General features: G+C 32.6%; 1 protein-coding gene across 9 annotated transcripts in view; it reads right to left on the minus strand.

The window, feature by feature from the left end:
* LOC109838067 overlaps positions 1-14,875 on the minus strand; it is a 40,687-nt gene that overhangs the window by 19,653 nt on the left and 6,159 nt on the right. For 5 of the 9 annotated variants that reach the window (XM_020406530.1, XM_020406527.1, XM_020406523.1 and 2 more), the window contains 3 exons: positions 14,475-14,530; positions 13,688-14,301; positions 5,364-5,583 (listed from right to left, as the gene is read on the minus strand). In XM_020406530.1, the coding sequence (XP_020262119.1) occupies positions 5,364-5,583; positions 13,688-14,278 (811 nt within the window). In that variant the 5' untranslated portion in view covers positions 14,279-14,301; positions 14,475-14,530. Of the gene's footprint in view, positions 1-5,363; positions 5,584-13,687; positions 14,310-14,474; positions 14,534-14,875 lie in introns of all 9 variants that reach the window. The other 4 variants (XM_020406528.1, XM_020406526.1, XM_020406525.1 and 1 more) reach the window with 2 other exon arrangements.

Here is a 14,875-nt window from a genome sequence, read left to right on the forward strand (position 1 = left end):
ACAAGAGCGACTTTTGGAGGGACCACGTCAGGAATATCCTTAGGAGCTTCTCTAGCAGAGAGGGCAAAAATAGGGGTTCCATTGGCTAGCTCACGATCGATCTTTTTGGCTCCAATCAGATTAACGCCTCGGGAAGACTTGTCTGGATCGGGCTTCTTGTCACTACCTTTCGGTTGAACCGGAAGGATCTTGACATTCTTCCTGTCATGCTCGAATAATAGCATGTTTGATCGCCCGAAGATGTGAACGTCGTTATCAAACAGCCAAGGTCTTCCAAGAATAATTTGACCCACATCCATCTTCAGAACATCGCACCAAACCTTGTCCTTGTAAATGGCAAATTGAAGAGGGACTAAACATCTCTCTTGGACATTAAGTGCGGTGTCGTTAATCCATGATATCTTGTATGGATTAGGATGAGGTACGGCCTTAAGACTAATCTTGGCTATCACAGCTAATGAGACCGCATTGATACAGCTTCCACTATCCACAATCACTTTGCAATTTTTATCGCCAATTTTTGTGAACGTGTGGAAGATGGAAGTACGCCTCCAATCATCAACAATCTTGGGTTGGGAGATGGCGCATCTAACAACTGATATGGTGGGAACCTCGATTTTTCTAAGGCAACCTAAGACAGTATCATCTGCTTCGTCCTTGAAATCATCGGTATCATCATCAACGCGATGGACAAACTCGTTGATATCAAGTTCTGGTTCATATTCATATTGATCATCGATGATAGCAACCTTGTGACGGGTCGGACAGTTCGCAGAAACATGCTCATACCCTTGACATTTGTAGCACTTGACATGCGGGCCAATCTTAGAAAAATCTCTCTAGAATTTTTTTTAAGAGGGACTTTTAGGAGTCTCCATCCTTGCTTCGTTGAATGCACGATCAATCTTTTGTAGAAACTATTGTTAGAGTTGTTTTGAAGGAAGCTCCGATGGGAGCTAGGTGTCTTCAAGGTGGGATGCTAACCTGTTGACAGATACTAGGCCGACGAATACCAAGTTTTGAGTGGCAAACTTGGTGTCAAAGCTTCTACAGAGAAGTTGAAAGACTCAGAACCAAAGCTTTGTCGGAGAAGCGAGGAGTTAAAACTCCAAAAGCTCAAGAAGAGCTAAGCTCAAGAGCTAAAGATGAAGCTGCAAAAGGGGCTAAAGAAACCTCTAGAGGAGCTAAAGAGAAAGCTCCACGGGAGCTAGAAAGCAAGAGCTCTCTTGGAAGCTCACGCGAAGCTAAGATTATCATATGAATACAATGATGCATGAATTCTCGTTGAGGAAGACATCAACGCTAAGATTATCATGTGAACAAAAAAAAGATATAGAATGTAAGTCAACCTTGAGGATTTGAACGCATCAACCTTGAGGATTTGAATGCGGAAAGAGAACATGGATCTGTGCAAGCAATACACCTTGTTTCATAACAGATGTCATACTCATGCCCTGCTCAAATCCTTCAAATTCCTTAAATGCTTCTCCATTTTGGAGTATACACCGGTAAAAGGACATGTTTCTGCAAATTTCCTAAAAAGTAATGCTTGATGATATTTCCTAAAAAGTGTGTAGTGCAGCAACAGCATCAAGATTGGTTCTGATGAAAAAAGCTTTACTAGCAACCTCAAGGGATACGGGACACAATGGAGGATACTATCCAAGCTGGAATAAAGGAATGGTGACCTAATTAGTTCAATGCCAAAGAGACGTTATTGTGGGTAAAAGAAAGGAGGTATCTTCAGGAGAGTGGGATTGGTGTGGTATCATTTTACTTGGTTTGGTAAGTTTTGGTTTTGAGTTGCCATAATGTGTTGGACCTGATAATTTGAGAGAGAGAGAGAGAGAGAGAGAGAGAGAGAGAAATTGGGTTGGATGAAAGCATACAGACATGTAAGTCTGCCAGTAAATTTCCTTTTCCTTTTGCAGTTATGTGGTTTAGTGATATGCGGAAGTGGAAATTTTTGGGAAGCAGGATAACAAGAATTTGGAATTCTTTGTTAAAAAAAGAGCAGAAGCAAAAGAATTTCGGTTTTGCTAGCAGAATGATGAGGAAGATAGGTTGTCACTGATGTGGTAAGTATGATAGCAATGTGCAAGTCAAAGCAGAGACATTTATTGGATACACTACCTGCATATGTTATCTCATAAGGATGAGGGTACAGAAGAAGCTAGTTATCTTCAATGAGGGATGCAAGGCCAACTAAACCTCAATAATTTTAATACACAGGAGATGAAGTGAGGTTTAAATGAAAAGACGAAGACCAGTAAGTTCCACACACTTAAAATGAAAAGACGAAGGTCAGTAAGCTCCCCACACTTAAGCAACAATCAGCTTTGCCTATAAAGGAATTGTGGAGTAATTTAGGAAGAATGCACCATGCATACCTTGCTTATGAACTTATATAGATTCTGACTGTGTCCTATCAAGAGTCACTTCCGCATCAAATTCTAGTGCCAAAAAGAGGCAAGCCGGTAGAAAGTCACTAGAGGCAGGTGAACCATGAATAGTGCCAAAAAGAGGCAAGCCGGTAGAAAGTCACTAGAGGCAGGTGAACCATGAACGTGAGTGATAGTGGTTTTGTGTTAGAAAATGTTATGCAGCAATTATGCAATGAAGTTAACATAAATGGAAAAATAACCAGGTTGTTACGGAGACAAGGGACCATAGTTACACAGTAGGCGATACCTTGCTTATGAACTTAAATAGATTCTGACTATGTCCTATCAAGAGTCACTTCTGCATCAAATTCTAGTGCCAAAAAGTGGCAAGCTGGTAGAAAGTCACAAGAGGCAGGTGAACCATGAACGTGAGTGAAAGTGGTTTTGTGTTAGAAAATGTTATGCAGCAACTATGCAATGAAGTTAACATAAATGGAAAAATAACCAGGTCGTTTTGGAGATGAGGGACCATAGTAACACAGTAGGAGGGTCGTAGTAAAAATTTGGATACACAATTTACCACTTAGGCCTCGTTTGGTACGCGGGAATGGACTCAAACGAGAATGGAATGGAAGAAGGAATGGAATGGAATTAATGTGAGAATGGAATAGTCATTCTCATTCTCACGTTTGGGTGTAATTTATAAAATGAAGTGGGAATGGATGTATTTTAAAATTGTATATTTTATTGATTCCTATTTAAGTGAGAATGTCCATTCCCACATAAAGTGGGAATTGATGAGAAGTGAGAATGGGCATTCCAACTTTAAAAAAGAGGGTGTGTTAGGTAGGAAGGAATGAGAAGTGAGAATGACCATACCATTTCACCCCATTCCCGCGTACCAAACGAGGCCTTAGAAAATTTGGATTCAACAGGCAGTAGCTTGCTTCAGTACACAAGTCCTGTACAAAGTACATTGTAAATTTTCTTTTTTGGGTGCACTTGTCATTTTCCAAAGTGTATGGTAGAAAATTAGAAACTACAAAACTAATCGTGTATTTCAATATTTTACATAATAACTACTAAAATACTTCTTTTGTATAGAGTTCATTCTCTTTTCTGAGACTGTTTTATGCAATTTTAATGATTTTCTTTTTCTTTCTTTCTTTTTCTTTTCGTTTTTTGTTTGTTTGTTTGTTTGTTTGTTTGTTTAGAGTTTGGTTTTTTTTTCATTTCACATATTTTGTGTTGGGGTGATGGTTCTGTTTCATGTTTTATTAACATATTTATTTAGTTATAGTAAAGTCATTGACTCATATATTCTATTGTGCGCTTCCCTTCACTTGATTGAGCACATCATATTGCATCTTACGCGCATGTACACTTAAAGGGACTTTGTGCCCCCACATACTTGTGAGCGGGACGCCTATATTGGTGAACCAATTCGTGTATTAGAGGGGAATTTGTTCGTAAATGTACTTGGAATTGGTTCACATGACATGTACGGCATTTCGTGCGGGGTCCAATGAATTACGCAACTCTGTGAGGGACAATTGGAAGGAAGCTGGGTAAATTGGATGGGTGACAAATGAACTGTGGCGGTAAAAAGAAGCTTTTTGAAGGAGCTCACTTCACTAAAGATACAGAAGATGGTAGTGAGAGACACTACTCTCTAATTCGGCATAAATTGGAGCAACACTAACGCCATTGAGATTGGCAAAAGAGTTACAGGGGATTGTGTTTTAACCACCAGATGAAGGATGGATGAAGGGTACCTAATCTTTTCTGGAATCAATTTTTTTTTGCTTCACCAATCAGCAATTGGTTCTGTAGTTCATTTCATATTTTGCTTGAAGAATTATTTTTGGATTTGTTCAAGAAAAGGACTTGACGAAGTTCATGTCTACAGATTCATAAGCATATACTTTGAATGTCATGGGATGACTGAGTCTTGATGCAAGCTTTCCAACTAAGAATATTGATACTGAAGCAGGAACGACAAAAATAACTCATCATCAGGGCAAAATTCTAATGCATTTGACACGGCAAAGAAACTAAATAAGTGTAATGTTTCAACAGAACACTGCTTTAGTGTCTCCTGCAACATAGATTTTGAAAGTTCGAAGTAGATGGAACTTATACTAAATTATGAAGACACCTTTCTTACTTTTGTTTTGTCAATTTGTCTTATAATGGAGGAAATCTAATTTAGTAAGACTGTTTTTTGCATGATTTCTTCGTAAATTTATACAGTTAACATTGTGTTGTAATGCGTTTGCCACTAAGTGGGTGGGATGCAGTAATTAGCCTCATCAACTCTCTAAATCCTTGTGGATCAACTTGGAAAGGAAGGATACTCTCTTTGCATTTAATTTAAATGATAATCTAGCAACTAAAAGGGAAAAAACATTACAACAAAAGACTACCGGTTCTACACAGTCTAGTTGGTACTGAAACCAGCATGCAAGGGCATGTACGACTGTAGCAAGAATGTAAGCTTATTTTCCACAATATGTATTATAATAACATTAATTTATTACATAAAGTTCTTACAGACGAAATAAAAAGGAATTAGGAGGGAATGTCTCAATTGTGTTGGCTGTTATTGTATTTTGAATTATTTGGATGAAGTGATCTTTTGACCATTAAAATAACAACAACATGGATTTATGCTACATGTGATAATAACATAAACCATGATGAAGCAAAAAAGTCAAATTTTCTGCAGATAACAAAATATGAAATCATGTAAAGTTAAGAAAGGATTAAAGGAGAGACCGGTACCCCCTCGGATTGGATCTGACATGACTAATGGCCAAAATCAGGCCCAAGTTGCAACCCGGATTAGATCCAGGTAAGGAAGTTACCAAACTAACGCTTGCATTGTTATAACAAAGGAAATGCAAAACACATCATCTCTAAATAGAGCATATTAAGATGGATAAGTTCATATCGACTAAGAATATCAATCTCAATTACCAGGAAAATGATCGAGATATGACTGGCCCACTTCCTTCGTCTCATAAGATATCGACATGCTACGCAGGTGCTTCTGTTTGCTAAGTGGTTTGCGCTCTTTTGCTTCTTCCAATAGCTCTTCATATTCATCCTGATCATATGGCTTATCCAGAATGGCCATTAGCTCTGTCTTATATAACTCACACTGCTGAAGGGATGCCATGTTACCATCCTCACACACCTGATATTTCCAATTTGCGGGATGCTTAACATTTTAGTAATTTTATAGCAAAAGGGATCAGTTCAATTATTTTCATAAAAATAAAGAGTAAATTGCCCATAACCCCCTTGTCTATACCTTCAGTTGCACTAATCCCCCCTCAGCTCATTTACCAGAACTTACCTCCCCTCAATTCTTAAGAGAGGTATTACTTGTAATTTATCATACTCCTTTTAAAAGCACGAGTTCTGGAAAATCTTTCGGTAGACAAAAATACCCTTGAAATAATTCAAATACTAATCCATTAAGTAAGAGCAAGTTGATAAATTGATGAATTCTTATTGGATATACATAGTATGAAGATAGGGATACAGTTTAAATTGAAATGTAAACATGAATGAAATTATTAAATGCCAACTTTACAAATGTATACAAAATGAATGGCGTATATGCAAAAACCAAACAAATCAACGAGACAAAAAATGTCTACCCCAAAGGTTGAATCTAGAAACATCACAGATCTATAAATGTACATAATATGGATGGGATATTTACAAAATCCAACAAACAAATTAAAGAGACAAGAGTCGTTCTCAAAATTATAAAAATAAAAATAAAATAAATAGCTGCGATCTGAGGACACAACATGGCGATCTCTCACCGATTAAACTTCAAGTAGTTCACGTTAGTGCATAATGAGTTTCAAAGTTTAATTATACTGTTATTATTAAATAGAATTCTATTTACAATTGTTATTCTCTCACATGCAACAACACATGCCAATATATATAAGCCAAGAAATTATAATAACTACAATAATTTTCATAACACTTTCATCTCATTCTATAGATATGTACCTTTGTTATTTTCTTCTTATTAGATTGATTGGATTATTTTAAAGTAATTAATTATATTGTGTATTTAATCTTTTTTCATATTAAGAAATAACAATAATTTTCACAACACTTTTATCTATTTTCTTTTTATTAGATTAGACTAGATTATTTTAAAGAAATTAATTATATCGTATGTTTGATCTAGCAGAAATTACAACAATTTTTATAACACTTTCATCTCCTTCAACGTGTATGTGCCTTTGTTATTTTTTTCTTATTAGATTAGATTGTTTAAAAATTATGAATTATGAAATTGTAGTAATTTTTAAATCACTTTAATCTATTTTCTTCTTATTAGATTAGATCACATTATTTTAAAACAATTAATTATATTGTATATTTGATTTTTTTTAGATCACAAAGTTTAATTATACTTTTATTATTTAAATTAAAAGATACTATTTGTATAAAAGTCAAAGAGAATCTCACATGTATTTTAGATCTTAATGTCAATTGTAATACTTACATATTAGTGTTGGTTAAAAAAATTTCATGCATGGGCTTAACTTATATGATCCTACTTTAACCGAATTAGATAATTTATTTTTTTACCCAAACTCTTCAACAAAGCCAAAAAAGAATAGCAACGCTATAGCTATATATATCCACAGGACTACATATATCTTGAAAATGAATGAAGAAAATCACACAAACAAAAACCATACCAATTACCCCACACACTCACTGTTTTCAAAACCACACTTCTCCATCTCCATCTATAATATATTCACATACCCAAATTAAGCTGTTAGAGTTTCCCCCTCACCAACTACATCATTGATCAATTCTCCTTTTTTTCTTTGTACTTAAATTATATAAAATTTATTGTGATGATGATTCACCTGGGTCCTCTGCTTGCATTGAACGTCCAATAAAAAAATAATGTATTAGGCCTTATAGTTAGTTAATAATAAGATCCTGTCATTATAAACAAATTAAGTAAAGATTAATAATTCTTAAGAATGTACTGCATTCTCCTAGCTTCCATTACAAACTTGTTAGTTGTTTATTCTTGACCCCAAGAGGTTTTCAAAATTAATCTTAAGGGTTGTTTGCATTAAAAAGTTCTATTAGAGGGCTCATATAGTTTGTTTTATAGTTTAAGATTGTCAACATATTTTGTCTCTGATACATATCAATTATGAGTAATAATATAACTTGATTGATCTAAGTATATCCTAGTATATTTCTTGACTCTTGTTTTATCTTTTGCTCTTTATTATATATCAACATGATATCATAAATTCATAATTGATATAGATGATGAAGACACTATTGTAGAATTACCCAAGAAAAAGATAAAGATGGAGAATGATTGATTTCAGCTCAATTAAATATGAAAAAAGAAGGAACAAAGGATAATATTTTTTGAATATTTTATAATAGAACTTAATTTTTTGAGTAAAATTACGAATCTTCAGAAGGGATTTTGATACAATATTTTTAATATGCTTATGTGAATAATTTTGTCATATAAAATTATACTAGAGTCACCAGTAATATTTAGTATTTATTTTTTTATTTTAAGTCTATCAATAATTAAGATGTTTGTAGTCTTGTGAAAAGTACGTACACTGTGTTAAGCTTATACAAACCATCTTAATATTAAGTATTTGGTTATATTTTATTAACACATCAACAATACATTATTGTATTTTTTCAAACTTAACACTACATTTAATGACTAAGATAAACAAATTGGAGATCGACGCTTTGATCTGATAAACAAATATGTTACATAGTTTGATATATACAAAATTACAAATTTAAAAAAATAATGTTGTGTATGCAAGTATATAAAAGTATATTTATCCCAGTTTTACATGCAAATCTATTTCATAAAATTTTAAAAAAATATGTAAATAAAATTTATGGCAAATGTAATAATCCATGTTTAAAGATTAACCCAAGATGAATCTAACTTATCTTATAGCAAGAAAATAAACAAAAAAATAAAATAATTTTGATATTTAACTACGTGCATTGCACGTGCATAAGAACTAGTCATACTACCTTTAAAAACACGAGTTCGGGAAAATCTTTTGGTAGACAAAAATACACCTATAAAGTTTGAACTATCCTATCACTAATCAAATTTGAATTTTTAATACTAATCTATCATTAGCCTAGCCTATAAAGTTTGAACTATCCTATCACTAATCAAATTTGAATTTTTAATACTAATCTATCATTAGCCTAGGAAATTAATAAATTCTTAGTAGATATACATAGTATAAAGATAAGGAAACAAATTGTATTTAGATTATATTGGAATTAAGAAATTTAATTACGTTCTCATCCTAATCTATACACTAATATTTACCCACAACTATCTTTACAAATTATTGAATACCTCAATTTTAGATAAATAATTCTCCCCCGCCACCTCTAAAAAGAGCAATCTCCTTTTATGGAATCGAAAGAGCTTTCTCCACTTCTTTGCGGCGGTTGTTTTTTCTCCTAGGGTTCGAATTTTTGGTTGTCAGTCCTACAATGAATGTATGCTTTCCTTCTCAATTTCTTTTTTACTTCTTAGATCTTGATTTGTTTTGGGCGTACTATTCTTGAAAGATTTGTGATGGGGTTTGTTGGTTTAGGATTTTCTTAGAGTTTATGTTTAGATATTCAATCTAAGATGTGGGTTTATAATTTCTATAAAGCTTTTACAGAATTTTTTATTGATTGTGTATTGATTTGACATTTCTTTTTTTTGCTTATATGCCATAGTTTATGTTTAAATATTCATTTTTTAAATTGTATTTGGAATCTGGAGCTGTAAGACTAAAATTAAAGATTGACAATAATTTGCTATGAATATAATGTTTTAAGTTATCATTAAGTAATAAGGTATAGTAATGACACAATGCTTGGTGTTTGATGTCTTTATGAAATGTAAATGAAAAGGCTATCAATTTTGATATTTGTCAGATCTTTACCTTTGAAGCCAACTAAAAGAGCAAAATTTTCATTGATGTGGAGATTAGTGAATTCAGGATTTTAGAGCTGAAATGAAAAACTAGCTAGGATTTAATATGAATTGGTTTGTGGAGAGGGGTAGGGATATGTTTTTCTTCTACAATTGATGATTAGGGACAATTTTGTCAATACTAAGATTTGGGGAAATTTTTTCAAATATGCATGGTTTAAAAGGTATATATAAAAATAAGCATTTCTTTTTTAATCTTAACACATACAAAAATTAAATTTTATTATGGATTTCTTTACCCGCAGGATGATAATGTGACTACCTACTCTTCAATTGCACATTCTCGCTCGTCTTAGACATTAGTATCACCATCAGTTCTTTGAGATACTTATAGATGAGGGTTTTAGGTTGTTGAACATTGTCTCTTCTGTAACAACTATAGCAGAATACGCTATAAAGTTATGCATATTGATCCATGACAACTTTTTGGCTATAACAAAAATCTTTAACTATAGTAATTAAGAATGACAGGAATGTGTCATCTACATATTCATCCAACCAAAAGAAAATAACTTGGGTACTAAGAACATTAAAGTAAATTAGTAGAGTTAGACTAATATCGCTCATGTTATGTCATTTCCCATTCTATTCAGAGATTATTATGATTGTTCCATTATCATGCCCTCTTTAAAATTATGAGTTCGGAAAAACTTTTCATGGTCAATATTACCATTAACTCTTTTGAATATTATATCTTAATCATAATATATCCTAATTATCTAATACAAATTTTAAATATCCTATTACCCTTGATACTTTTTGGATGTTACATTGTAATCTAATCTTAATTAATAATTATATCTTTATTAATAAAATTTGTGGTTTCGTTTCTATTGGCTGTTAGCTAATGTTGATAAGGAAATTCAAATGATCTCAATAAGTTTCTTTGCCTAGCTTATTTGATTATAATCCAATTTGTTATAGAATTAATATTCTTACTTTATGCAAAGTCTGAAAAACAAAAATGTGTAGCTATATATATCATGGTCTGGGATAGAAATTTGAGGAAACTGCAGTAATTTGGAACAGAGCTCACTCCTCTCTATATTTGGAACCACAAGATAATTAAATTATTTGGCTGTTGATATTTGTATTGGCTCTTTGCTTCCTCTTCACTTGAGAGAGATTATATTAGATTTCTTGTAGTGTGATTTGGAATTAGTGATTTGAACCATGAACTACCTGTGTGTATTATCTTATTTATATTTTCTTTGCTTTTTGTGTGATTGATATTTGCTTATCAGGGGATTTGTCATAACACATTAAAATCACTAAATTACCAAGCCCATATTTGAAAATGAATCAGCAAAATATTATTTTATTTATTTGATTAGTATTAGGATTATTCAATTTTGATGTTGTAATTTATGACTTACAGTTCAAACTACACACATTAGTCTGTCAATGCCATAAATGTCCTAAACTCAACATATTTTAAAAGCGGAATGGAGACTCTCGAGTCCCGATGATCTTTATATTTAGGAAGAGGTAGAGATTTTCGTAGTAGCATCTCTGTTATGATAGGATTTCATTCTCGATATGTTCCTTCTCTTTAATATCTCATAAGCTAATTTTTTTCTTAAAAACTGTATGTCTTTGTTCATCGGTCCCCTAAATGCCAAAATATGCATGGTAGGATTTGATGTAATCTGTGAAGGACAAAAGACAGTTCACAAAGTGTTTCAGATCTTATTACCATATTATTTTGCTTATGGGATCTTATAAAACGTTTTGAGCATGAAAACATCGACTTAAGCCACTTATTATTTAGTACCAATGTATATGAAATACCTCCTTAAGTACAAATACGTATGATACAATCATATCCACATCCAGTCTCATTTCCTCATTTTAAATTCATTTATTTTTCACTTGTCTTTTTTAAGTCTTTTTTTTATCAAGTTCTCCTACAGCTGCTTATACAGTTCATTTTTTTAATATATTTACGAAAGCTTGTATCTGCTTTATTTAAATTATATTATTATCGATGAGTCTTAAACGACAAAATTTCACATATTGTTATCGATGAGTCTTTACAATAACATTCGACATATTCCAGTGAAATCTTTAAAGAGAAAAGGTAATGACATTGCCAACAGTATTACAAGTAGCAAACTCAATGTAAAGTTAACTAATAACTAAAAATTTAATGGACATATTACAAGTAAATTCATATGCAAAATTCCTTTGCGAATTAAATGATCACCCATTTTTTAAAGACTTTAAGATACTAATAAATAGAGATGTTGTACTAGATTAATGTGTTTATAACTCAAAAATAGTAGATCACGTGGAGATACTAATAAATAGAGATGTTGTACTAGATTAATGTGTTTATAACTCAAAAATAGTAGATCACGTGGTCACAGTCTGGGTTAAAAAAATATGTACTAGATTAATGTGTTTATAACTCAAAAATAGTAGATCACGTGGTCACAGTCTGGGTTAAAAAAATATTTTATTTGAGAGATTATTGAGTTGATGATCAATCCCACAAAAAAAATTATTTTTTTAACTCTATTTTTATCAATTTAAATAATCATGATATTCAAATTATCTAGAAGAAAATGAAGGCTATTGCATGACTGTCCTTAGGTTCGATATCAAACATGAGAAGTTTGAAGTTACATCGATCGCTCATACACCCACTTAGAAGAGATTGTTGTATAACTATACATGAGCTAAGAGGGCATGTTTGCGTTGCACTTGTTACATATAAAAAACCTCGAGTGAAGGTATGTTTGCTCAAGGATAACAAGAATTGGATTGAGATGTTGAGCGTTTGTACCAAAAATTGCCAAGAGAACTGCTTAGGTTCACCATAATTACCTAAAGTTATCAGTATCGCTAATGACAAGATTCCGTTCGAGTATCGCAATTACGGGACTATTCAAGCAGATTATGTTGTCATGACTTTGAGCATGATACTTGCACTCTAATCCTAAATGAAGTTGTTCCATGTCTTTCTTCGTACTCGAAAAGTCTCGACTCAACAAGAAAATTGATAAGAGGCATGAAGTCTGTTGTAGAAAACTTTTAATGGACCTCTATTTTTATATGAATTTAGGGATTTGTTGATTCTTTAGTTCTATGGTTTTATTTGTGCTAAGCACAGCCGCAGAAACTGTTGAAAATATTTAAAGTAAATTATGAAGAAAAAGGATCTTTTTAGATATGTTTTAGTGCTTATTTGTTGCTATTACTTACGGAAGTTTTCTGTAAAGATTCTATTCTGCTCGGTTTGTTCCTCGAGTATTGTCGGTGATTTTGTTGCTCCTTTTTTCCGTTTACATATATCGGGAAGTATTACATAATGATATGTTCTATGAATTCAAATTCTATGTTAGGAAAGAATATTGTAGTGTCAAATAAATGAAAGAACAACCTTGTTTTTTTTCTTAAAAACATTTTAGTTATTTGCCACTTGCAGATTTAGTAGTCTAATTGTAATCTAGATAGTTAGAACAATAATGCCAAAAAGTTGACGATCTAAATCTCGACCTTCCTAGAATTTATCAATGCTAAAATAAGTATATATTTATATACTTATTCTGTGGATGCTTTTATATCATATAAAATTATATTAGAGTTAGCATTAATATTTAGCTTATGATTTTCAATGAAGTCTATCAATGATTATGAATAAAATTCATATTCTCTTTTGTGCCATGTAGCCACTTCTCATCAATTGTCTAGGCTCATTGGCTTTAATTATTTCTCTTGCTATTATGCTATTTTTTAAAATATTTTCTACTTTTACAGCATTATACTTCCTTAGGTGAAGCATCCTTTCATGTCGATTTAAATAACATGAATATTCAAATTGGCCTCGCGTTGTTTTCGTGTAGCCCATTCAAACAAATATTAGTTTTTCATGTAGCCCACTCAAACAAATATTAAAGAAGATAAATAATTACAATATTAAATTTTAGAGACATAATTGAGAAAAAATCGAAATCAAAGAACAAATTTTAGTAAGAAAATAAACTAAAAATGAATAATTATGATATTTAATCACGTGCAATGCACGTGCATAAAAACTAGTCTATCTAAAAATGGCAGTTCATGTGCTAAGTGCTAGTAAATGAGTTAAGGGGGTTAGTGCAACTGAATGTATAGATGAGAGGGGGTTATATGCAAATTACCCAAAAATAAATATAATTGAGATAAGTAATGTCCGGAAACAATATTCATAGTTAAAGCATATGGGAATAACCAAAATGCATCTAAGCTAAAGACTTACAGTTATATCGGGTTCAGGGCTTTTATATGGTACCAGACTTAGCTCATCAGACTTCACATTACTTTCAGGTGCCAAAATATCTGACGAAATTGTTGATTCCCTTTCTCCATCATATGTGATGGAAAGAGAACCAAATTCAAGTACCATGGAACCTCCTTCCCACTTTAAGTGACTAAGAAATGTCTGATAAGACTCATCCACCATGGAGGATTCAGATGGTTTGTTGACACCTTCACCAGATTTGGGCCAAAGTCTTCTTCTTTTCTGCCCTTTTTTGGTTGCGGAATCATTTCTGCCCTCAAGCAGAATATTGCCTGAGCTTGTTTTGGTAGCAGCCTCATTGTTTTCAGATAAATCATCCTCCCCTTCATATTTTATAAGTGTTGGCGGGTCATTATCTCCATTTATCATTTCAAAAACATATGATTTCCCATCTTCCCTTAAATGTTCAAGAAACGTTTTATAAGCAGGATCTATATCTTCAGTGTTTTGGGATAAAGGCTTTGTCATGGTATCTATAATTTCATTCTCATGTGCATATTGATTGTTCAAGAACCGCATGTAGTCCTCATCCTCCATCTTGATCACCATTTTTAGCCTCTGGTGTTCTCTTCCTGGAAGACTAGTAATGAAGTAAGCACCAATTCGAAAAAGGTATATGTGATTATCTATCAAAAAGGAAGCTTTTCTTAGTTAAAAAAAAATTATCGTTTTCATGTATCCATATAATCACTTGTCCAGACTCCAGAAAATGTCAGTACTAAAATTGGTCCATTCAAGATTTTACCTTGGTTGAAACTGAATGAGTCGCCTCAAATGGATTCAAATTCCAAGATTCATCACCTGCTAACAAAAACTCAAGTTCATAAGAGTTAAAATAGATAGATGTTTGAGCTATATAAAGGGAAATTTTTGCATTATTTAGCATAAGGTTAAGTAGCTAAGTAAAACAACTCTAACCTAGCTTCACTAACCTAAGTCATAAGTGTAGAAGATAGAAGCACAGAGCAATTATTTATTCCTTTACCTGTTTCTAGGTGAGTTATGTATCCATAAAGGGGCTATAGAAGCAATAGCTAGCCGGGGGCAGATTTAGATTCATGTATTGGGGTGCAATTGCACCCTACAAATTAAGAAACTGCATATAAGCCCGTGTAATATTTACAATCCGCACCCAATCCCCTAAGC

This window comes from Asparagus officinalis, chromosome 4, assembly GCF_001876935.1.
Source record: "Asparagus officinalis chromosome 4, Aspof.V1, whole genome shotgun sequence".
Lineage (NCBI taxonomy): Eukaryota > Viridiplantae > Streptophyta > Magnoliopsida > Asparagales > Asparagaceae > Asparagus > Asparagus officinalis.